This window comes from Sphaerodactylus townsendi, linkage group LG07 (assembly GCF_021028975.2).
Source record: "Sphaerodactylus townsendi isolate TG3544 linkage group LG07, MPM_Stown_v2.3, whole genome shotgun sequence".
NCBI classification, from domain to species: domain Eukaryota; kingdom Metazoa; phylum Chordata; class Lepidosauria; order Squamata; family Sphaerodactylidae; genus Sphaerodactylus; species Sphaerodactylus townsendi.
In genome coordinates this window covers 80621339-80647652 of record NC_059431.1, presented here as the reverse complement: position 1 = coordinate 80647652, position 26314 = coordinate 80621339, and the positions used below count along the sequence as shown (strand labels likewise).

At 39.8% G+C, this 26314-nt stretch overlaps 1 protein-coding gene across 4 annotated transcripts in view; it reads right to left on the bottom strand.

Moving 5' to 3' along the window:
• Positions 1 to 26314, bottom strand: part of KDM4C (lysine demethylase 4C) — a 254602-nt gene that overhangs the window by 215668 nt on the left and 12620 nt on the right. For 2 of the 4 annotated variants that reach the window (XM_048503432.1, XM_048503429.1), the window contains exons 2-6: positions 24865 to 24916; positions 23479 to 23643; positions 13500 to 13675; positions 10906 to 11020; positions 3298 to 3491 (exon numbers count right to left, since the gene is read on the bottom strand). In XM_048503432.1, coding sequence (XP_048359389.1) covers positions 3298 to 3491; positions 10906 to 11020; positions 13500 to 13675; positions 23479 to 23622 — 629 coding nt within the window. In that variant the 5' untranslated portion in view covers positions 23623 to 23643; positions 24865 to 24916. The remainder of the gene's footprint in view (positions 1 to 3297; positions 3492 to 10905; positions 11021 to 13499; positions 13676 to 23478; positions 23644 to 24864; positions 24917 to 26314) is intronic. The other 2 variants (XM_048503430.1, XM_048503431.1) reach the window with 2 other exon arrangements.

The following is a 26314-nucleotide window of genomic DNA, read 5'->3' as shown; positions in this document are numbered from 1 at the left end:
ATTTAGCACAGGTTAAGTGCCAGCTCTTCTCTATCATGTCTACTCTTCAAATTGCCTATTATAAAGTGGTCTTTGCTAAACAAAAAAAAAGGGAGGCTTCTGAAGAGCAACTTTTTCTATAAAACTATTCTCGTCAAAGTTGGTTGGGATCAATAGAAACCATTCTTGACCATGAACTGAAACAGCAATTCTGGGTAAGGGAAGAATATAGATTGAATGATTTGCCCTTCGAGAGTTGAAATGACTAATGAACTCTGAAAACCTCCAAAAGAAGCATTTGTATCATTTGGATACACTTAGTATGCAATACAGCTGTGCAACAAAAATATTTAGCATCAAGGACCATTTCTGCATTTATGGCTGGCTTCAATCCAAAAACTATTTTCCAGGGAATAAGACCTGTTTCTAAAATGGGCCATATTTCTGAATAGACCTGCTTGGAATTGTTCCTGAAGTCTCCTTATACACCTAAAATGCAAATAAGACCAATCAAGGCCAAGGTAGCTCTGCGTACATTTTCAAGTGCTTCCATGAACCCATCAGGCCTTTCCCAAAATTTTACCATCTCTGTGGTGCCTGCACTGTGTGAGAGGCCACATAGTTTTTGGGAAGACTTTAAAGAAAGCTCCAAATATAAAGCCTGGTTACAGAATCTCTGATATACATGCAGGATCGACTCTGATAGCCAAAGCATTTTACTGCAAAGTCCAAGTAGATCAGTGATTTCTAAAACACATAGATGCATTTGGGATTTATATTCTCTGTTTACCGAACAGCTATTTAGAACCAGCACTGTTAGATGCCATTTAAATTCCATCCTAGCATTACAGGACGAATCCAAAGAAAAATGTTTCCTTTGCTGCTGTTGTAACATCTAAAGGGCACCTTATTCTTGGAAATGTATCACTGAACTCAAAGGGACTTACTAACAAGTAATGTTTTACAAATAATTTAAACTTCACACATTGAATTAAATTACTTTTTTTTAAAAAAAGCACAGCAAGATATTCAGCAACATTACCTGAAACGACAAGTTTTCCCCCTGATTGAATTTCAGTAAACTTCAATTGATAAAATCTATCATTTCAAAAAACATATACAATTAAAAAAGAGAGCCCCAAACATATGTTACACCAGTGATGTGACACTAGAATGCTAAACACCTTTACTGACAGAATATATAATAGCTTTTTGCCTATTTAAATCAAAACAAATAGCCTTAAAATAAAAACCTGAGCAACATACTAATGGCTCTGCAAAAAATATTAAATAGTTAACTGGCTTATGTTTATTCCTACATCAGCTGAGAGTTAAGTGTCAAAACTGCAGGTGGTGAAATTACGTATAAGGTTGGTGCTGATTTGCTTTTTTCAGAAATAAATTCCTTGTATTTAAACAGAGCCTTCCCAGAAAATATGTGGTGGCTGCTGTTACACCAAATACATATATGCTTAAAGTTAAATGACTGAAGAAACAGAAGCCTGCAAGCATTTTCAGATGCATTTCTCTAGTAATCCCTTCATAATTCCCACTTGCACAAACATAAATATGCTTACTGCCCTGTGATAGTTCTGCCCATACATTCCTCTGCATCCCCTCCCACCAACAACTCACAGTCCATTTTGCCCGTAGGCACTAAGAACCTAATGGCCTAACTCCTTCACAGTCAGAAGTTCAGCCAATGGCTGGGTGGGCAGACAGGAAACATTTGCAAGACTAAAGCCTGCAGTCATCTCTTCTATTTGTTTTAATTTCCTCTGGACTTTCTTGGCAAAATTACTTTTCAGAAAACTTGTGTGCTCTGTACTTTATTTTGACACATTTTATACTCCTGTAACTGCAAGAAATGCATTAACCGTTCATCCAAAAACAAGTTTTGACTTTTCTATCAATATATTGACAACTTGGGGACCCACCAGGAATCGTGGGAGAAATAAATCACTAGGAAATTTCTTCCTGACTCAAATCTCCCCCTCCAGGATGCTGTAAGGTCTTTTGCACTTGAGCAGATCCATTTCTCCATTTCCTTTTGTTTGTCTTCCCCGCCCTCAACTGCCTTCTGCATTTGCTGCATTTTGAGTTTTTGAAAGAAAAGTTACTTATTATTCATTTTAATGTATAAAGCTATATTATTCTCTGATCATATTAGCATACTGACAGGCCATATGGAAAACAAAATAGAAGGCCCCTTGCTTACCCTTTCTTAATCAGAAGCAACTGGGAACATGGCTTATGTTGGGGAGGGGGGAACTTTTCCTTGCCCTTCAGCCATAGCATCCACTCAAAGCTATGCCATATTTAACAGATTGATGACTCCAAAGAAAATGAACAAACTTGCTGCTTCCTGTTGACTGGGACAGACTATGCAAAATGTTTAGTAATGGTTTCCCACAACTGCGACTTGGGCTTAGCTCTCAGCTCTGCAGCAAGTAAAAAGCTGAGCAGAGTGGTCAACCAGTGGATGGAAACTGGAGAAACATGGAGAGACGGGGACATAGCAGTGGTAGTGAGGAGGCACCAAAATTAACACAGGACACCTCTTCAAAGCAAACAAGCCAGTACAGCCAGGATTCTGAGAGCAGGTAAGGGAAAATAACCCTGAAGGGAAAGGAAAATTGGACTGCTTGATGTCCTGAGAACTTATAAAAACCCAGAAAGAGAGACAGACTTGGCAGGGGTCCAGATCAGTTATCTCACTCTTACACGTCCTCTACCTGTAAAGCTAAAACAAAAAGATCACAGAGTTGTATGCCTATTAGCACAGTAGTAAAATATAGCCATGCAGGGATCTCATGGGAGTTTCTGCATAATCAGGGAACTCCAAATATACAGAATAATCAAGATCATTTTATCCAGGCGGCGAAGGAAAGGTGATTGCCCATGGCCCACAGCCATGCACAGAGATATCATCAACAGTGGCACTTCTCCATGGTTGGCTTCTCCTTCCCTTTCCCATCACATAGACTAAGAGGGATGTGACACTGCACACAGCAAGACATGTCTGTCACTGCTGCACTTGTATTCACACCCTATGAGATGCAGAAGGTGAGAAAAATCTATTGTCTTAGCCAATTGTCATTTTTCCCACGCACCTCAGAAGCCTTTGCCTTGTGCCGTGTATAGCCTTTTCTAGATTTAAGGCATATAAAATCTCAGCTTCCACTGTTGCAAGTTTAAACTAGATTGTTCTGTATTCACATATAGCAATAAGCATAAGTAACTGCTTTTTTGTATATGTTAATCTTTTAGTAGAAAAAAATCTTTACCAAAATTAGCTTTCATAAACAGTTAACTTGCCATGATTTTGGTTCTCCGAAGTGAAGATAATTAATACTGTAAAGATCCATATCTTCAGTGTGCCATGCAAACGTCGTTTTCCACATGCCAAAGTACAGGTATGGAGTGTTGACACCTTCAATTGAGATTCCACAGTCTTCTTCTACAACGTCCAGTATAGTATTGAGACGGCCAATATTCCATTCATTAACATTCTGGAACAAAGAAACAATATCTGATCAGTAGGACACGCACAGATAAATGCAAACCTATCCATTACTTTTTCACTAAAAAGAATAAAAACATCTGTGGCATCATGGGAGACATAACAACAATTACTTTTCTCTGAATAATGTGCCCAGGTAATTTCATGGGACATGTCAGGCCTCTCTTCAGAAAAGTGTAGGTATAAATGAACATCTCAGATGACAAAAGTCTTTTTTTAGTGAAACGTTGGGACATGAGCTGGAGTAAAAAAATGGAGTGGGGTCAAAAAATGGATGCAAGTAAATGCTGAAAAGCAGATGCCTAGATAGTAGGCAGTTCCTACCATAAAAATAAGAGCCCTGCTAGGTAAGACCAATGGTCAATCTTTTCCAACAACCTGTTTTTCCATCGTGGCTAATCAGGAAACACAGAAGGCCTCATGCCAGGCAGACCTATTGTCTAACATGGGCTATTTTTGCTAGAACTAGCTACAAGCCCTCCCATAGTAATCTTAATATTATCTACAGTCCAGCCTCATGGAGCAGAGCAAGGGTAAGACGGATGCTTTTGTGGAACACCAGGCTCAGTTCTTAAAGGGAGCCTTGGAAGACATGTGGTGCATTCCACCTGCAGAAGAATGTGGTGCATTCCACCTGCAGGAGGAATAATGAACAATGAAAGGCAGGGAGATTAGGTCAGCAAAAGCTATTTCAGTTGAGAAGGAAAGGAAATAGCATGCTGGAAGACAGGCGAGATAAAACGCTGGAAACAAAAATGATGATTAGGCAAAAGACTTCTTCACCAGATGGCAGCAAGAAGAGAATTGGGGGTAGAAAGGGTGCACCCTTTCAATCATGTGATGGTTTGAGCAGGAAGGGGCCATCAATCATGTCACTTGCAAGCTAGGAAGGGCACTGTGAACATGTGTAGATCTCCTACCCAACTCTTGCATAGCTAAACTACTTCTAGCTAATTCCCTCACTATTCCCTCAGGCAAGCCTGACCAATTCAGGTAACAGGCCCACAGTAAGGGAACCAGGTCCACTGCCCTCTAGAAAGTTGCCTTCATAAGTATACTGCCTATGAACCTGGAGATATTCTGGTCCCATGCCACATAGGGCTTTAAAGGTAAATACCAACATCTTGAATTGGATTTGGAAACAAATTGAAAGAGGGTAGATGGAACAAGACTTAAGCAGTATGGTCCCTACAACCCACTCTAGCCAGCATTTTGCACCAACTTTCATTTCCAGACACACTTATGGGCAGTCCCACCCAGAGCACACCGGGCCATCTAATCTTGGTGTTACCGGGCATGCAGAACAGTGACGAGAACATTTTTACCCAGGATAGGCTGGTGGAAAGTACTCCTAACCAGAGCTGCCTCCAACTTCTGCGACAGGAGGCAACTTACAATTCAACATTGTGACAACCACTCTCCTTTTTGGTTCTGGTGGGTTTTCCGGGCTATGCAGCTGTGGTCTGGTGGATCTTGTTCCTAACGTTTCACCTGCATCTGTGGCTGGCACCTTCAGAGGGTGAAGTGTGTAACAAATACACCTCTGAAGATGCCAGCCCAGGTGCAGGCGAAATGTTAGGAACAAGATCCACCAGACCACGGCCACACAGCCCGGAAAACCCACCAGAACCAGTTGAATCCGGCCATGAAAGCCTTCGACAATACTCTCCTTTTTCTTTGTGAATAAATATATGTGCAAAAAAAATTGTTTATTTCTTCCTTACTTTCCAAAGTATACAGTGCTGCCACCAGGAATTTAACTCCAATCCCCTTTTTAATTTCTCCTAAAGTATTGTGTCCAAAATCTAAAGTGGTTGTGAAGATCTGTCTGGTTCTCAGGGCCTGAGTTCCACCAGGCTGGGGCAGGCCCAAAAAAGCCCTGGCCCGTGTTGATGCCAGCCAAACATCCCTGGGGCCTGGGACCACCAACAGATTCCCCTCTGCAGACCGGAGGGGTCTTTGAGGGCAGTAAGGGAAGAAGCGGTATCGCAGATATGCAGGTCTAAGGCCACTAATGGCCTTAAAGGTTAACATCAAATATTCATTTATATATTATATATAAATAATGACTCTGTTAAAGACTCCCAATTATCCTATTGTTGAATGTACCATGCCCACCACCACCACCATTTTCCTTACTAAACTGAAAAGTCCAAACGCTTTAGGGATCTTTCCCTTATAAAGATGATATTTCAACCCCTTGATCATGTCAGTTGCCCTTCCTGGTATCTCTTTCCAGCCTTACAACCAGGAGGGTACCCAGTATTCCAAATCCATAAGTTTTGCCACCATCAGTACCTACTCGAAAGCTTGCAGCACAACGGTATAATATATTATAGATATCTAAGTTGCTCTCTAAAATCATTGTTGCCTTTGTTTAATCATCAAGGTTCTATTTTAATTCACAAAGCACCTTACTTACAAGCAAAAATTTTATGAGGTTGGACTACCAAAATTTATGCTGACAACTTGGGACAACATGGCCTGTTATAGAATTACAGTTGCTTCTGCTCATGCTTGCTACTCCCACAAAGTGGCATTTGTTAGACTTTCTTTTTTTTTTTTTGCATTTAAAGTCTAATTATTTTTGGCTTTTGCAGTTTCAGCATGGATTTTCCTTTTATTTCCACTGAGAAATACCACCCAAAAGGTTCTACGACAAGCTCAATAAAATGGCTTGAACAGTTTTGCAGACAATTAACAGCTCCTCACATCACATGCATGCACTGCTCCAGAGAACTCTTTAGTTTTAGGGGGGAACAAGACTGGTCCTGGAAGAAGGAAAGCTGAACTTCATTGGACTTAGAAAAGTGAAACTTTGCTTTGCACTACACTGTAAGTTAATTACCACCTATAAACCTATTTTATATACTCTTCAATACTATGTGCAAGGGTGAGAAGAGGTTATAGTGTTGGACTAGGATCTGGCGATCCCAACTCTGCCACAGAATTTGCTACGTCCTCCTAAGCTTGCTGTGAGGATAATATGGAGATATGGAATGTGACATTCTCACTAGAGAGAAACATAGGGTGTAAAAGACGTAAAATAAAAATAAACCTTCAACCAATTGTCTTCAAATGTTGCGTCACATGGCCAGGATTCTCATGTCCCAGTTATTACCACTGCAAATGTAGAGGAGTTAGCCTAACTGAACATTCACAGAGGCATTTTGTATGTACTTTCCTCTGTCAGCCACCATTTCCCTGGAATCCACCCCTCACCTTGCTACCAGAGGGCTTTCATGTCAGGCCCACACCATGCTTGGCCTGGCAGCTCACACATACACAGCCTTGAAGAAGATGGCCCAACTATTATCATTGTCCAAGGTCATTGGGGCCTCTTCTCGTTTGCAAGTAACTAGTTCAATAGTGCTTAATGGCTACACCTTATCGGCCTTCCTGAGGGAGTAGCCTGCCTGTCCCAAAAACAATGTCTCTTTCTCACTGTCCTTTCACATGCTGATATTATGGGAATGCGAGGGTGGGGGGGATTCTGGGTTGTACCAAACTGTAACTTACAGGTATATACCAGGGGCCAGAGAGCCAAACCCCAATTTCGGCTATCTGGCCGTTGGGCTGACACAGTTCTAATAAAGCTCTTGAACCTTTCTTGAAGAAGAAGAAGAAGAAGAAGAAGAAGAAGAAGAAGAAGAAGAAGAAGAAGAAGAAGGAGGGAGGGAGGGCAGGGAGGAGGAGGAGGAGGGAGGAGGGAGGGAGGAGAAAGGAGGGAGGGAGGAGGGAGGGAGGGGAGGGGGGAGAAGGAGGAGGAGGAGGAGGAGGAGGAGGAGGAGGAGTAGTTTGGATTTATATCCCCCCTTTCTCTCCTGCAGGAGACTCAAAGGGGCTGACAATCTCCTTGCCCTTTCCCCCTCACAACAAACACCCTGTGAGGTAGGTGGGGCTGAGAGAGCTCCAAGAAGCTGTGACTAGCCCAAGGTCACCCAGCTGGCATGTGTGGGAGTGTACAGGCACATCTGAATTCCCCAGATAAGCCTCCGCAGCTCAGGCGGCAGAGCTGGGAATCAAACACGGTTCCTCCAGATTAGATACACGTGCTCTTAACCTCCTACGCCACCGCTGCTCCACTGCTGAGACTTGTTATTGACTGGGGTAACAGACCCTTACATTTCACTGACATATATACATGCATGTCGAAAGAAGTAACTTCTCAACACCTTGTTTATTTGAACTGCTAATTCCTGTTCCTATTGTACAATCCTAGAACTCTGATTAGAATTTCACTACTTTGGAAATCAAAATCCTCAGTATTTGCATGCATTTGACTACAGTCACACCATAATTTTTCTCTGCCACAGTACATTGTGGCAGGTTTGCTTTTCTTGTTTGTTTTTGAGCATCCATACAGTAGAGTCCTTTAAGTGTTCCTTTCCCAAGCTGCATTATGTGTGGGTTTTTTTCAAATCTTACTTGCTATGATCTTTTGGAAAAGGATGTAGTCCAAGCATGTTAGCAAGCCATCTGAATGAGAAGGTGCATGTTTTGAAGGTCCTGCCGACAGTTGTTCAATTTTTCTTGACTAAATCCCCACCAGCCACGGCCCAGGAGGATGAGGCTCCCAACATCTATGTACCCAGACAATGGCCAGGAAGGAGACCTTCCTGCAATGACAACATTATGTGCCTCTTGTATTGCTGCCAACTGTGCCTAGGGAACTTCTGGAAACTTCTGGGGGTGTTTCCTGGGAAGGAGAGGGAGCTCATTCGAGTTGCAGTGCTCTAATATCAATCCTCCAAAGCTGCTGTTTTCTTCCATAGAACTGATCTCTGCAGCGTGGCCATCTTTTGCAATTCCATGCTATACTCAAGCTCTCTGATGAGGCAATGCCAGAACTGACTACCATGCCTTCCTTCTTGTCACACCACTCTTAGAGTTAAATTGCTGGACGAGCTGCACCTTCAGTCTGATTCTCTATTTAGTATTCTTACCTGCAAGTCTTACCCAAACAAGAAAAGATCTAGGATTGAATGAACTGCACAACTCATTCATAAACACTGAAGACATGTTGCTCAAACAGCACTTCTCCGTGTCACAAAGGAAACCACTTCTTAAACAGAGGGAACTAACAAAAGCAGGATCTTCTATGCTGGGTGTGGGGAGCTGCTGTTCATTTAACCATCCTATTTTGCTATCTGCTTCCAGGGAAAATGTGTCCCTTTTTAACTGAAACTAGTTCTATGCCTAATAAAGGTAATGAAATGAAAAACTGAAAACTGAAAATAGTTTAGTGCAGCCTAGATGAGTCCACCACAAGCAAGCACATTTGATATGGCTTGCACCATGCACAGCAGATGTCCAAAATCCCACTGGGTTTTTTTCCTTTGGTTTTTTTCCTTTGATTCTCAGCCACTGAAACAACAATGAGCTTGTTTGGTATAGATTCTGAGCTAATCCTGATGACTTCCTGGTTTTGAGAATAGACAGATTCATGCTATAAAATGCTATATTGCTGCATGTATGTTGGCTGAAATTTTTAAAAATACATACAAAACTTACAGTAAAAAAAACCTTTAACACAATGTGGAAACTACATTGCCTCTATTATGCTGTCTATATTGTTTTTACATTCAATAATGCAATTTACTTATTTCATTTATCATGTATGGCTCCTCATAATTGTACCATATACTTTTTAATTATCCTCTGCTTCATTTCTAGACAAGCTGCATTTCACCCATCCTTACTGAATATATCAAAACCCCTATAGTGAATAAATATGAAAGATTTTGATTCTAAATTTAGAAGAGATTGCTCCAAAAGCACAACAAACAGTAGAATGAATCCTTATGCAAGGCTACCATCTGGTGGCAGAAAAAAAGTTGACCAGTACAAACAAAGATGGAAACACAAAATTCTACCAATCACTTTCCAGGATTCCCATCCTTAAAATGCACAGATGCCAGGACTCAAAATGTCTTTTTCACACAGACACTCACCTCACATTGCACTAAAGACTGCATCATCTACACCCTCTTTTCTAGTACCACTTACTTCCTATGCTTGTATTTTTCATAAGTCCTATCAGCTACTCTCTTTTTTGCCTATATTTGTTCTATTTATTATTCTCACTGTGCTAAAATTATTTTCTTCCATTGACTGTTCTAACCCCAATCGCTTATTCTAAATTTGGGATGTACCATATTTCCTTAGTGACATAGTCTACTGATGGTTATTGAGACAGAAAACAGAATGGAAACTGCATTATAGTTCTCCAGAGAAGTCACGGAACACCCCAAGTAATGCCAAAAAAGCATTACATTCGTGTCACCTCTCCCAAATCAGCACACATTTATGGAAAACTTTATGTTATGTTTTGGGTTTGGTTGTCAGTTGCCATTAAATGGCCAAATATGTTATTCAGTGGAAGATTTTTCCCCTTTCCCCAAGACTACTAATACCCAAAGGATTACTTTGTGGCATCGTACAGAGACAGCGGATACAGTGAAAGACAAAGATTACCCAATCTACTGAATCCCACTACTTGTGATGATTTGCCAGTTCCAGGCAACCAATGTAGGATCCACAATAATGACAATGAGAATAAATGGAGTGAGAAAGATCTAAGAGTGACAGGGAAGTCAAGAAGAAGGACTTGCCCCCAACACAGACACCCTGGTTGGAGGGGGCCTGGGGAAAGGAGTGGGGCTAGGTCTCTAAGAAGGGATGCAGGAGAAGGGCCAAGGAGGATGCTACTGGCAAACTGTTCCCAGAGCTGGGGAACTTGGCTTTCCAGGAGGGAGAACTGGCAAGTGAGACCTTCTGCCCCTATTCTGAGGCCAGGGAAGACCCTGGGAAGCTGGAGGGAATAACCCTAGAATAGTCAGGCGAGGCGGCCTCAAAGGCAGGGAGCGCCACAAACACCACAACCATATTTACATTGTCTAACCTTTATTAATATTCCTTCCTTACCCACAAAAGCAACTCTAGCTTAACTTCATTTGTTTCACAAATTGCCATGAATTCCATTTTAAAAGATTATGAACACAAGCTTTTGTTTATATTTAATTCAGAATTTAATTGAAACAAGAATATTTTCAAGGACACATTTAGATTGAGGGGGTGAATGTTATTGTATTGGTATGCTGTTGTTTACTTATTATGTAGTACACCGCCCTGAGCCCTCCGGGGGAGGGCGGTATATAAATTAAAATTCAAATAAAATCAAGTTATTTTAAATAAACAGCTTCCACTACAGTTAAATAAATTAAGCTGTGATTTTCCTCTCTTCCACCAAACATTCATAAGAAGTCATGTTATTCACTGGGAAAATGGAAGCTTGCAACATAATTTGAACTCAGTAATGGAAAAAATAGATGATATTTAGACTATAATTCTCTTCTGCAATGCAAAACGATAAATAACTTATGATAAAATAAAATACATACTTCATCATATATGCTCCCATTAATATCAGCTCCATAGATTGGTGCAACAAAAGTTAAATTCTTCCAGTATTTCCGTTCCAAATCCTCATAGTCTATATACCTTGGAGTACAGTATCTACAGGAGACAAAAAGGAAATTGTTACAGAAGGAAAACAAAGTTGTCTAGTTGTCTGCTTCATGATCAGGGATATCAACAGTATATACACTACAGTCAGTAATTCATATCAGTGGTGATGATCCCATGGCACGAGTGCCAGAGGGTGGTTATAATTCAGAGCCTTCTTCTGTGGGCACGCTATTGTGAGTCCCCCCCCCCCCCACATCTAGGCTGGCCTGGGCCACTGGGCTCGATTATTAGCATTAAACCTAAGACCTAGTTTTGGGGAAGCAGTGTAGGTAACCCTGTTAAGCGCTGTTAAACCCCACTGATTTTCATGTGAAGAACTGAAGCGCAATCCTTTACCTGGGAGTAAGCTTGGTTGCTGGCAATGGGGCCTGCTTCTGAGTAAACCCTCCTAGGGTCGTGATTCACCCACTGGAAGAGTTGCATGGTTGCTTCAAAGCAAAGCCACTGACTACCACCAAGCTTACTCCTGAGTAACGCAAGCCTCAGAGCCAACCGTTTTTTCTAAACTAAAACCTCAGTATTCAGGTTAAATTGCCGTGTTGGCACTTTGCGATAAATAAATGGGTTTTGGGTTGTAATTTGGGCACTCGGTCTCGAAAAGGTTCGCCATCACTGCACTATATCTATGAATTATTCTTGTGTGACTAATTGTTCAAATTATCTAAAACAGGGGTCTGCAACCTACAGCTCTCCAGATGTTCTTGAACTACAATACCCATCAGCCCCTGCCTGCATGGCCAAGTGGCAGGGCTGATGGGAACTGTAGTCCATGAACATCTGGAGAGCCGCAGGTTACAGACCCCTGATCTAGAATCATATGTCATTACATAAGAGGCTTCCTGAAAATCCAAATGATTATGCTGAAAAATCTTGAGTATAATCTCTTACATGTTGCTGCTTGAAACGTTCTTTTCCTAATATACACAGTTATACCCAGTGTTGGGATTCAAATAATTTAACAACTGGTTCTGGTGGTGAGATTCAAATAATTTAACAACTGGTTGTTTACAAGCACCATTTTAACAACCGTTTCTGCCGAAGTGGTGCGAACCTGCTGAATCCCACCACTGGTTATACCTAATTTAGAGTTATTCTTGGTTCCTACAGAACTGCCAAATAATATATTCTCCTCCATTCTCTGTATCAAGAAATGATTAAATAGTTGGGGAGAGGATTTCTGTAACTCAAAGCCCCATTCAAAGGAGGGATGAAACCGCCTGTGGCAGTGGAATGCGGCTGCGCCAGTGGACCTGCCCTCCCCGAGGCACACACTGGCAGAAGGGCAATTTTGCCAGGTTGCCACTGTGGCCCTCCTTGGTGCTGGGATGCATTGCAAGATGCCAGCATCAGCATCCCAGTGCCCCTGCCACCATCAGGGTAGCAGGGGCAGGCCGGAGGTATGACTGGGGGAGGAGTTAACATTCATCAGCTTCTCCGCAGCCATTTGCCACATTACACCAAAAGATAGGGTCTCAGACTTAGGGCACCAAAAAGGATGGTGTAAGTCTATTAAGGCCAATGGGGGCTTTAGGAGTCTTTGGACTGATAGAACAGTCTAGAAATCAGTTACCCAGATAATTTTGTAATATGCCTAACTAAAGAAAACTGAAAGTAAGTCATGTTATTAACTATAACATAACAAGTTTTGCATAGATTACCATGTACATATGTACTGGTGTACAGGCAGCCCCTTTAACTTCATATTATTAGTCATTTTTTGTAGATTTATTTCAAAGCTGCAGGTTTAGAAGGGGGGGGCGGACACAGAATCACAATTAGAGGTTATACACAGTAACAATAGCTTGGAATTCTCTTTAGAACACTTTTTAAAGAAACATTCAGACTGTCTTTATTTCAACTGAATACTGGTTTTATCTTTGCTTTGCCCAATTTTTTTCCAGATAATGTAATGCTTCCCAAGTGTTCAAAGGTCAGCTAAAACAATTATACCTGTTACAAAAACCCAGATATTTTGACCTCAGCACAAACAGAATGAAAATGTACCAAAATACTTTTTCTGATGCAACATCCAGAGCAAAATGTGCTGCCCATGGAGAATATATTTTGGATGCAACACACATCACATAGGATGGTATGTAAAGCCAACAAAAGAAATACGCCCTTGAGTCCTCAAGAACTATGTATGATGTGATGTTATTGGACGAACATGCACATGAGAATGACAACACATTTAATCTCAGGTCCTCTTTTACCATATTACTTTGCTATTCCTCCCTTGAAGCATAAGAAATTGCATGGCTATTAGGAAGCTGTGTTGTGTTAACTGGAATGCTGCTCTAAATAAGAGTGTTTTCTCAGAAAATAGAGGCAGTTAAGACATTAGTCACTTACTTGTACTGAACTACTCTAAAGTAAAATGTCAGAAGACTGTTGCCTAACAGCGAAAAACAGTAATAAAACGAAAAGCCACAAGCACCATCTCAAAGCATCAAATGAGTATACATACTTATCACTGTTGGCAAGTTGCCTAAATTCCTTCACAGACATTGCCTTTTTCTGAATGTTGTATTGAGTGAAGAGCCCAGACTGACCAGTCACCATCTGTTGAATTGGGGCAGGAATCATCAAATCATCAATGTCACCATAATGCTTCCTTGGCTTCCATTCCTTTGGAGGAATCACCTAAAAATTTGAGGGAGCAAGACAATAACAGTAAAAACAAACATCTTTAAAAGGATGGAGACAAAAATTGCATTTGGCAACATTCAAGCCAAGAAAGATGGCCTGAAAGAATCAGACTTCATACACAATGAATTGAGACTGGCCCAAGGTTTGAGCTATACCCCCACAAACTTTTTTTTACTGTACTTAGTGGGATTTTTTTATCCTTTTTATTCTTTTGGGGGGAGAAGTAGTCCTCCTGCTGTAGCACAGACTGCTTCTGACATTTCAGTTTTTAAAGCAGATTGCTATTATTTTTAAAACCTTAAAGGACACACAAAAGCAGTTGTACTTTCTTCAGTTTGTAGCCAAAATATGTTAACAAACCCAGTATTTAACCCTGAGGCTTAATTTCCACATAATACAAATTGAATTAGGATAAGTATTAAGTCCCATTATGTATAAGCAGCCAAGGAGGCGATAATAATGGGGTTACAATACCTACACGCTGATCTTCATGTGAATTTTGAATTAAGAGGGGAAGCAGATGAATGCATTCTCCACTGGATGCTAATTATGTAGTAACTGTATTTTATAAGATTATTCATATTGCATCCTACTTGTGGTTCTGAAGAGTTTAACTAAGTGGATGAGCTATGTACCCATATATTTTTCCGGATATGGAAAAAAGCAGTGGGGGGGATGGATAATATTGGTAAGAAAAATGCCCCAGAGAAATAATTAAACACGCTTTTCTACACACAAATTGCCACTCAAGCCTGCAAATTCTTGCATAATCTATGAGTTAGGAAAAAAGGAAACAATGTGACTAAGGGCTTTTATACATGTGTAGTCTCCTTCCCATAGAGTATACATTCCCTTCCATTTTGATTCTCCATTACACATACATTTCCTCTTCTTCAGCAGTCACCCTGCCTTCACATCAGAGAATCCCTGTGGTTTCTGAAAGATCTGAAAGTGTGACTTTTCCTCTCCCTTCTAGGGAAAGTAAAGGAGATCAGCATGCATTTAACTTTTTTTAGGTTTTCTCATTCTTCCCTGCCTTTCCCCACCCATACCCCACCCAATTCCTCCTACCCAATTCCTGCCTTTCCCCACCCAATTCCTCCTATTCTACAGGCCACCATTTCAGGAGGATTTTTTTCTTTTACATTGAAGATCTATCACTGGAGCATTAAACCCAATGAAACTGACAACAAATTCACATGGTCCAATTAATTAATACTACACCAAAGACTGCAAAAAAAAAAAAAACCAGACAAAAGGTGTCAGGCAACTTCCCCAAATGGAGATTGCATGGAAACAACAAGGAACAAGTTGTCGGGCAAAATGATAGATTGGCTCATTTAGGGACATTCTTCAGGAAGAAAATCCCTGTGCAAACAAAAAAAAACTGTGAAAAACCACTGCGATGCAAACAGCCACAGGGTAAGTAGTGCATGCATAAATGACCTGAGAAACATATCTACTCTAGCTCTTATTCATCATTTCTCTCAAATAATTCAATAGCTGTCCCAAAATTTCTCTACAATGTAGTAACAGTGTACAGAAAAATACCAATTTTAATGATTTTCGCACATTACAACTAGTATAAAGAAGATACACTACACCAACTGCTGCACCAGTCTAAGGTACAGACCATGATATGATCCTATGCCATTAGCCTAGCATATATTGGCATGAATGTCTAAGGGCAGAACTACATTTCATTAGAGACACGGACCTGATGTATTTGTGTCAAGTGCTTCCCAGATTCCTCATAAAATGCAGGAACACTAGGTTTACCAGCCTCAAGATGCAACCTGGAGATCTGCCAGAATTACAACTGACCTCCAGACTATACAGACCAGTTTACCTAGAGGAATCTGCAGAGTGAACTCTGTGGCATCACATCTCCATTGAGCTCCCTTTGATCCCCAAATTCCACCCTTTACAGATACCACCTCCAAATCTACAGAAATTTCCAAGTTGAAGTTGGCAATCCTAAGTAGCACTAGCACTGTGGCATGATGTCACCACACTGTACATCTCCCATGCCACACCAGTATTAATCAAAAATATGGAACATGAGCAGAGAAACTCATAATGTGAATACATCAAAGGGTAGGTGTTACTAAGTGTCAAAGAAGATGGCAGGAGAAATCAAAACGGAATTGGACAAACACAATTTATTGTAATGCAATTTGCAAATTGAGATTCACACAAACAGATTGGTACATATGTTTTATAGTATTCTAAATATCTGCAATTATACTAGCAATATTACATAGCTCCAGAAATAAGCTTCCACACTCTGGGGAGACAGAGAGTAAATGTTGATGTTAGGAGTGGTTCTTCATTGCTCAACGTCGCACATTGTTTCTCCTCTTCCACGGTTTACAGAATTAAGCAAAATAAGTAAATATATGCATTCTGGCTTAAGGTTGCAGTATGAGTCTTTCCTTGGCACAGAAGTTAATCTGTTTTCCCTAGGTAAACATTAATAATTGGACTATATTCGATAAATATATAATTTAACTACATAAGGTTACACAGGCCTAAAATATTCAGGACAATTTAATTTCAGATATTACCGAGTAAAGTAACGCCAAAAATTTAGATAACTGCAACCCTGAAATTAATACATGTTTACTGTTTTATGTACAGCAGGTGTGTGCATATGATAGCAGCTTTACCTACTTCAATAAGATTCTCTCCAATTCTATTAAAATAATCCAGAAAGTTTTTAGAAAATGTATGCACACAAAAAGGAACCAAATGCTGCTTTGGGAGGCAAGGAAGCCATGCATTTAAGATGCCTAAAAATCAAATATGTGCATAGTGATTTTCATGAGTATTAAACATGCACTTGCGATTTGGGTTACACAGTTAGAATATTTTAAGAAAACATTTGCATTCTTTTCTTTAATTCAAGGTCAATTATGATTTTTAAGGCTACAAAGTTCATAGTATTTTAATTCTCTCAATATCTCCCCATGGAGTTAACAGGAATAAAATCCTGATCATTTATATAATAATATACTATTGGGATCGATCCTTTATGAAAACAAACGGAGAGCCCCCATCCCACAGAATGTTGAGCGTTAAGAAATGCAATATTATGAGTAAACTTGATTCTGGGTGGGGGAAAACAACATCCGAAGAGAAACTGCAAATTTAAATGCCGCAATCAAAACATGTTTCCAGCCACTGTACTTGCAAGAATACGAACATTCCCAATACACATTCCACAATTTCAAGCTTTCAACTATGTAAAACTACGCTGTGGTGATTTTCCACACAACTATAAGCCCCTCTCAAAAGACAGTGACTACACTGACATAACTCAGACATATGCTGCCATATCTAGAGATGATAATGAAAAACCATGCTGTGGTAACATGTCAGTGTAATCCCTGCACCAATGCAGAATTTGGTGGCATCAGGGATGTGTCATCTGGCAACCTCCCAAGAAGAACTGGAAGGTAGGAATAAGCATGTTAGCATTATGCAACATCACTTCCAGCAAAAAAAAAAAAAAGTGAAATACCATAATTTAGGCTTGCTCAAAACTTTATGGCTAAATCACAGAGTTTCAGGCAGAACCCCAATGTAATAACAGCACAGGATTTTTGTCAGCATCACATCAGATGCATTCCCCCGCCCAATTTTCTGCCATCATCTTTGGGAGAGCTAGCAGGGAATGGAGGTGACACAGCATCTCCTGCTATAGTGGGAGACCTGGCCTGCCTAGTCCTGAGTAGAGAAGGGCTTGGTCGACTTTCTCGGTTTCAACCCCAAACATACCCTTGATGCTTACACAATGTTATGGCACAAAAGGCCATTGGGGTGCTGCTCTAGATTTTATCAAAAACCCAGTATCTCTTGCAAAGATCAAATAGAATCTAATGCAGGGGATCACTCATCCTACTGTAACATTCTGCATGGGGCTGCCTTTGAAGAGGGCTCAAAAGCTTCAGTTAATACAAATTGCAACAGTGAGAGGAACTTAAAACACATACCTCCAGCACTGAGTCAACTGCACTGATTACCTATTTATTTCTGAGTCAGATTGTTAATGGTCTAGGACAGCGGTGGCCAACCTATGGCACCCCAGATGTTCATGGACTACAATTCCCATCAGCCCCTGCCAGCATGACCAATTGGCAGGGGCTAATGGGAATTGTAGTCCATGAAGATCTGGGGTGCCATAGGTTGGCCACCCCTGGTCTAGGACCTCATACTTATTAAACTGCACATGGGTACACTCCCACAAGCCAACTATATTCCCCAGACAGTCTTCTTTCCCTGGTGTCCTCCATTAGGACTATCCATATGGCAATGAGAAGATCACAGAGTTCTTCCATAAAGAGTTCAATTCTCCAGAGCCAGGGTGGGTGGGGAAGGCACTTTCACTGGCCACAGTAAAGAAGGCATGTAGTACACCTTTATTTTACAAAGCATTTGGTGGAGGGTAAATCTGCGTCAGCAAATTTGGCTTTTTCTTGAATTGAATTCTTGAATTCTTAATGTGCAGTTTCAATTCTGTGTACTTTTTAATCTGCAATTTGTTTTTTATTAAATATGTTCGTAATCTAGAACATTTTTTATTGGCTGTTATGGGTTGTATCTATGAAACCTGGTGCTGCATTGGTAGCCTCCTTGAGTCTCAGGAGATTGAATAGCATATAAAACAATTAAAATAGTTGAATGCATAAACAATTTAACAGAGAAGAAATGCCAGGTAGAAGATAATGATAGAAGGGGACAGAGAAATATTCCTCGGGTGGGAATTCCACAGATTGGTGCCCTGACCGAAAAGGACATTTCTTGCATTGCATCTTGAACTCCGAAGCAAATTGAGATCACTATAAGTAGAATGATATGGTCCCTATGAACCCCTCCAATTAGCACTCTGGCCACAACATTCTGTACCAAGTGTAATTTCTGGACAGTCTTCACAGGCAGCCTCACATAAAGTACACTGCAGCAATCTAATCTAAATGTTACCATGGTATACAACTAAGTGGCATGATCTTATTTGCTCTGGAACATCTGAAGCTGGAGAAAGGCCCCCCTGGCCAATATTCATCAGGAGGTTCAGGAGGAGCTTGTTTATCAGGAGGTTCAGGTTCAGCAGCACCTCCAAGATAGAACCCATTTTAAGAGGGGTGTAACCCCACACAGAACAAGAAACACCTCAATCCCTTGGCTGATCCTTCCGCCCACCAAGAGCTTTCCCAGTGTGTTCATGTTTTGTTGGATTTTACCTCTATATTCTGATGTGTTCACTGCTACTTCCAATTTGGTGTCATCCGCAACTCTAATGAGTAGTCTCTCCACCTTCTCACCAAGATCATTTATAAAAAACATTGAGAAGTACTGGGCCCTAAACCAAGCCCTGGGGCACTCCCATCTAATGAAATGCCACTAACAACTAACCTTTGGTACAGTTCTCTAATCAATTCCCTATCCACCTAACTATCCTAAAGTCCAGACCACAGTCCTCCAGTTTACCTGTCAGAACATCATGGGGAACTCTGTCAAAAGTTTTACTGAAATCCAGGTAAACAACACTGAAAGCATTCCCTCAATCTAGTAAGCTCATAACTTGATCAAAGAAAGAAGATAAGTCTGGGAGGATCTGTTGGAAACAAATCTGTGCTGACTTCCTTAGATTGCCAAATTGACCTTCAGATGGCCTCAGACTGATCCCTTTAAACACTGCTCCAGTATCTTCCTTGGGATAGAGGGCAGACTGACTGGCCTGCAGTTTCCTGGGTTATCCTTCCTCCCTTTTTTGAAAACTGGTATAGCATTTGCCCTCTTCCAGTCTTGTGGAACATCTCCTATTCTCCAAGTGGTCTGGAAGATGATGGACAAAGGATGTGCAAACTCTCTAGTTCTTTGATGCATACAATCTGGGCAGATCTGTTCTCATCCAGTGCAGTCAAGTGCTTCTAATTCCCAGTCTAACTCTCTTAAAACAATCTCTCTGTCCATATCAGACTTGTCTACTACCTTATCTAGATGAACCTGTTCTCTTCTTCAGGGAACAAACCATGGCAAAATAGGCATGAAACATTTTGTTTTTCTTCTATCCAAACCCCAGTTAAAAAGATGGAACAATGGTGACTCACATGTTAATAGTGAAAGCTCAAAAAAGTGTTGTGCCTTGCCTGGGTTGGCACATGGAAGCAGTAAGGTATATTTTCTAGTAAGTTTCTACATAGTAATTTGCCACTAGGAACAGGGGAGTGGCATCAGGAATTTTAGAGAGAATCTGTCCTCGGGAAAGTCAAATGTACATACAGAGACAAACAGGAATAGATGAGAGCACCTGATTAAAAAGAAGAGTGACAGCATGGCAGAGAAAACATGAACCCATTTTGAAATGTCTCCTACTCTACTATCTAGCATGGGTTGTTTGGATTCAGGGAAATATTTATTTTTTATTCCATTTTCTTTTGCTCTGATGAGTCAATACTTGCTCAAGTGTAGGCATTTAATGCCAAATACCCTGGATACTTAGGAATTTAAGGCTAGTATTGGGTCTTTTATCAGAAGACTTGATAAAGAACAAAGCATATTGTGATAGTTAAGACAGTTGTATTATCAAAAATCACAACTATTCCATTACAGTGATAGGACTCAGAAACACTGATTAATGATTTCAAAATAACATTGAATGTAAGATAGATACCAAATAAAATTAGAAGGAAAAACAAGTGGATTTAGAGATTTTCGCATCATTACATCTCTGTTCCTGTTTCTGTGCAACAGGAAGATAAACTGAATTGGTACACTATATTTTTAGCACATAGCTCACTAATTTGGTTTCCACAGAAAATCTGAAGGAATGAGTCAGTGTTTAGTGCCTTTACATTTATATATGGCATAATGTAAAATTAGATTTCATAATTACTGAAGCTATGTTCTAGAATTCTTTGGTCACAAACCCTGAAACAATATGGTCCCATAAGGCCTTATTCAAACAGCTTTGTTTAGCTGTAACCTAAGCTAGGCAGTTCAGATCTCATTAGCTGTATCCCATTGTAGCCCTCCAAAACACACCAACAACCTTGATTTCATAAGTCTCCAATGTATGAAATCATACCCCAAGAGAGGTATCCCTATTTGACACCCATTATTATACATAAAACCTAGCTATCAAAATATTAATTTAAATCTAAATTTTATTTCACCGACAAAGTTTCCATAAAGATAATACAAATACATTCCCTGGAGCACAGACAGAAAGACTTTTTAGTGAAGTTAACAGAACGTCTTAACACAACAAAAGAACATAACAGCCCAGCTGGATCAGGCCAGAGTTTCATCTAATCCAGCATCCTCCTTCACATAGCTGCCAAAGAAGTTGTCCTGGAGGGCAACCAAACAGGCACTGAGACCAATGCTGCTTCCTAGAACTGGTATTCAGAGATTTACTGCCTCTGGTTGTTGAGGCTGACTTCAGTCATCACAGCTAGTAGACATTAATGGACCTATTCGTCATGAAGCTGTCTAATTTCCTCTTAAAACTATCTATTCTTGTGGCCATCACTTCATCCACTGGCAGCTTCCACAATTTAAATTGTTCACTGAGTAAATAATTCCTTTTCGCTATCCTGAATCTATTACCTACCAACTTCACTGAACACCGCTGAGTTCTAGTTTTATTGGAGAACTGACAGTTCTCCTTATCCACTTTCTCCACTCAATTCATGGATTTACAAAACCCTATCATGTCCTCCAAAAAATATATAATTTCTACAATCTCTTTTTCTGTTCTCCTCCTGCCCCCCCCCAGCAGAATTTTTAGGAAATTTGAAATATATGCAATACTTATTTTCCCATTGAACCAAAAGTTATTTTAGTGATTAAACATGAAATGCTTAATTTATAACTTAGAATTAAAAATTCCTTACGGAATTGTATTGGCTCCTAATTCGCTCCTGGCCCAATTCAAGGAGTTGATGTTGACATACAACGCCCTAAATAAATGGCTTGGGCCCTGTCTACCTGAAGGAATGCTTGCACCCGTATGTACATGCCTGAGCACTAAGGTCACGGGAGGAGGCACTTCTGGGGGTATCTCCCCCCGACTAGGTGCAGGTGGGATGGTATCTTCCCCCCCATCTAGGGCATGCAAGAGGATTTTTTCCATTATTGCCCCCAAGTTCTGGAATAGTCTCCCCTCGAAGATTTGTCATGTGTCTACTCTTAATGGGGTTAGGCAGATGGTGAACACCTTCCTTCACATCCAGGCATTTGGTTAACCTCCTGGAAACCCCCTCAGAAGAAGAAGAAGAGGAAGAAGAGGAAGAAGAGGAAGAAGAGTTTGGATTTATATCCCCCCTGACTAGCTCAAGGTCACCCAGCTGGCGTGTGTGGGAGTGTACAGGCTAATCTGAATTCCCCAGAGAAGCCTCCACAGCTCAGGCGGCAGAGCTGGGAATCATACCCGGTTCCTCCAGATTAGATACACGAGCTCTTAACCTCCTACGCCACTGCTGCTCCTCTTTCACCTCTATAGCCTACCACCTCTATAGTCTATAGCCTAGTCTGATTCTTTTAATTGGAGATTGAACCCAAATCCTCTGCATGCAAAGCAGGTTTTCTAGCACTGTTCCACAGCTCCTAAAGGCAAGCTCTTCATTTTTGTTACTTCTATTGGAAAGAAATTAAAAGTTGCTTTTGTGCACAGTATATCTTCCAGATTAGTTTTTTTGCATTCATTTTTTGTTCCCATTCATGGAAGCGATAAAAAAGTGAAAAAAGGCAATCTTTGTTTTGGAGATTATTAGGGGAAAGATTGAAAATAGTACAATGTTTTCTAGGATTTTCAGTTTAAATTTAATTTTGGCAGCAGTAATCTATAATATATTTAATGTTAATACATTATTAAAGAGTTCAATGTTTCCATAAAAATAACATCTAGACATGCTTGCAGTCCAACCTATTGTGACTCAGAATGTCTGTTCAAATAATAGTCTTTGCATTTGTACAGAATTTGTTTTCTGCTCAAACTTTAATTTTTGTTTTTTAAGAGGCAGAAAAATTAAAGGTGTGTGTTCTGTGGTAGCATAGGATGTAGTAGTCAGCAACTCTTTCTCAAATATTGGATGTACTTACAATTTCTCTTACAGAAAATGAAGATATTTACAGATATATGAAGATAAATTCCATAAATATTTATTTTATTTATTAAAATGTATACCCCACCTTATACCTGTGTCTCTAGGTGGCTTACACAGATTAAAAACAATTAAAAACCACAAGAAAAATCACAAATAAAATATAACAATAAAAATAAAAATAATATTAAAATAACCTCAACTTCTACTCTCCCACCCCCATCCGCCATACCAGCAGCAGTGGCGTGGGAGGTTAAGAGCTCATGTATCTAATCTGGAGGAACTGGGTTTGATTCCCAGCTCTGCCGCCTGAGCTGTGGAGGCTTCTCTGGGGAATTCAGATTAGCCTGTACACTCCCACACACGCCAGCTGGGTGACCTTGAGCTAGTCACAGCTTCTCGGAGCTCTCTCAGCCCCACCTACCTCACAGGGTGTTTGTTGTGAGGGGGGAAGGGCAAGGAGATTGTAAGCCCCTTTGAGTCTCCTGCAGACTCAAGAAAAAGGGGATATAAATCTAAACTCTTCTTTTATTGTCAAGAACACTGTCACACTTTGTCACTTGATATAAGTTAGTAAGTTAAACTTTAGTTAGCACGCTAAGCATCAAAAGTTTTGATACTGAAATATTTGCACTATCCAGGTTTTGATGCCTCACAATACTGTCTTTTACAGTTTAAGGCATTTACCTTTGCCAGTCCAGCACGATGAGCCCCTTTTGATTCCATGTAAGCCAAGTACTTGTTAAACTCCCTGAATTCATCCATTGAAGGCCGAAAAGTCATAATTTTACAGCTTGCGTTTGGAGGGGGGACCAATGATTGAGCAGCCATGACTGCTCAAAGGTACACCTGCTAATAAGCAAACAATTATAATTAAACAGAAATGAGTGAAAATGTTTAAAGTTACTGATAAATGAGCACTATCAATACAGCTATTTTTAAGTGAAATGACCATTTTGAATATCTTGCTGTATTGACATGTGATTATTCAAAAAGAAAACTCTTACTAACTGTGTGATTTAACTAGATGTCCTAGTGGTTATCCCCATTATATTTTACAGACAGGAACACAGTATCATATATATATTTAAAAAATAAAATAATAAGGATTGTTCTTTAATTTAAGAATTGTTTTGGCATATATATATAATAAAAGAATAAGAATTGATTTTGGTATCTAATTTGCATATGTGAAGCATCACTCATCTTCCCCTTCCTATCATTACTGCATGTGCATGGACACACAAATATCAGACTATTAATGAAACATCTCTCTACGTTCCCCAATTACAATCCAACACTTTATCCTTTACTCATCCAACAAATACAAGCTACAAAATGGATCTGTTAGGGAGATCCTTCTGCAGACAGGCACTGCGCCTACAAATGAGGGGCCCATACCCTTTTGTTTTTGAAAAAGCTAAACATTAGAAGTGACAGAACTGCTTACTTAGTTTCCATTCCTGAGAGATAAAAGATATTAACAAAACAGAACATTTCAGTTCTGTCTCCTAAAGTGTTTCCTTCCCTCAGGAGTTGTGCAAAGCCAAATATTTTTATTAGTCACATGATTATTCCTTTCCTGACTAGAGCTCCTCTCATCCATAGATCTTGAACTATGTCTAAACATGATCATTATTAATCTTCCTCAGTTGTGGTTTTACTTTGAATTTTAAATCTGAATTTTAATTGCTGACTGTGGTCTACAGCAATTCTATTTTATGTGGCTTTTTCCTTACCTCACACAGCATTTTATCAATTGTTTATAAATGGCTCTCATTTTAAATGAGCTGCTGAAATAGTTATTTAAGATTTTATTGTGGAGTGAATTACTGTATTTCCTGAAATCAGAGTATACTTTAAATAAAAAGGGATGTTACACAAAAATCCTTTCACTACAAGCTTCATTTGTGCCCTGCTAAATCTAAACAATAAATGTATACCTAAAATGTGTATATTCATTATTCAGAAATTAAAAGTTAAAAGGAAATATATTACTTAGTGCCCTCAACAATTCTGAATAAATATCGAGGGAGAGCAAAGGCGATGGAGAGACTAAAATGTAGTATTTACCTGCTGATTCAAGATGTACTTTCTACATCAATCAGAATAAGTTAAGTTCCACCTATGCACAAGGAAAAACAAAGATTTATCAAACGATTAGTGATGCAAGTTATGTTATACATTTACAAATCTAGCAATTTACTTTTACCAATTTAAAAGGAGAAATGCTATAAACCGAAGTTTACAAACTATTTGATTCTAAAAAGTTTCAGTCAGCAGAAGGCAACTGAGAATATCAAGCATTGTACAAAATATCTGATGAAAACAAATCTAAGAAAGTTGAAGAAGTAGGTAATAAAATACAATAAAGCAAACACCAATTAGGATTGTTTGACAGATACCATGCAACTAATATCTGAAAGGTATAAATGTTACAGTTCTACCTTGCAGATTGCGTATCAAAGCAAATATTTTTGACTTCTAATGTGCAGACATTCTCCAAGAACTAACACAGAATCTCCCAACGTTTTAAAGTCTGCCAGCACCTTTGAAATGTTGAGAGGGGGTGATGAACACCTCTCCAATATAGTTGGCCCAGGAGGTAGAGCCAAACCAAATACTTCCTTCCTCAAATCTTCTTCTGGGGAAAAAGAAATCTGGGTTGGGGGCAGGGGGGGAACTGTCCCCAGGGGGGGCGGGGGGGAAACTGATTAAGGAATGCCCATGTGCTTATCAGTCTACCTGAAACTCCATGGGAAAATTCTTTAATTTCGATGAAGCTAACCAGTAACAAGTTCTCCCTTACAATGGCCCCACGCACTTTCAGACAAGCTTGGTGGAAATACCAGTAGGCGCCAAGTTACTCACAGGTGTCACATTGAGTAAGCCCAGTCTAACATTTATGTTTCTATATACCACTGGCAAAAAGCACACTAATGTAATTTATTGGAACTACTGCTACAGGAAATTAGTGTTTAAAATGATATTAAGACCACACCATCAATTACCCCACCTAGTGCTAAACAGATCATACCTCCCACTACCCAATTCCAAAAGCAAAAAGTTTTTACAGATTTTAGCAAATCAATAGGATATAATAATACCAATTTAGCATTCCTTCATTCAGGCAAACTTCATGTCTATTGGCTTCATTCATGTCTATTGGCTTCATGCAGTTGATTCAACAAGTTGTAATTACATGTGACCTTTTAGCCTTTGCTACAGTTGGAGGCTGGACATGCTGATGTGTCCCCAAAATCACCTGATGGCTTAAGCTTAACTGCACAATTACCATTCAGCTGGCTCTATACATTTCTTCTTCAGTTTTCAGTCATTATAATTTTCCATTTTGTAGATGCTTAAACTGATGAAAGCCCAACTTCACCAGACTTCAGATAAACTTGTTGATAAGGGGTTGAAAAGCAAACTGGCAAGAGATGTACAGTAATAATCATGTAGGTTCACAGAACAACATCTAGGATGTGCTATATTTCATCTTTAATTACGGACTTAATCTCAA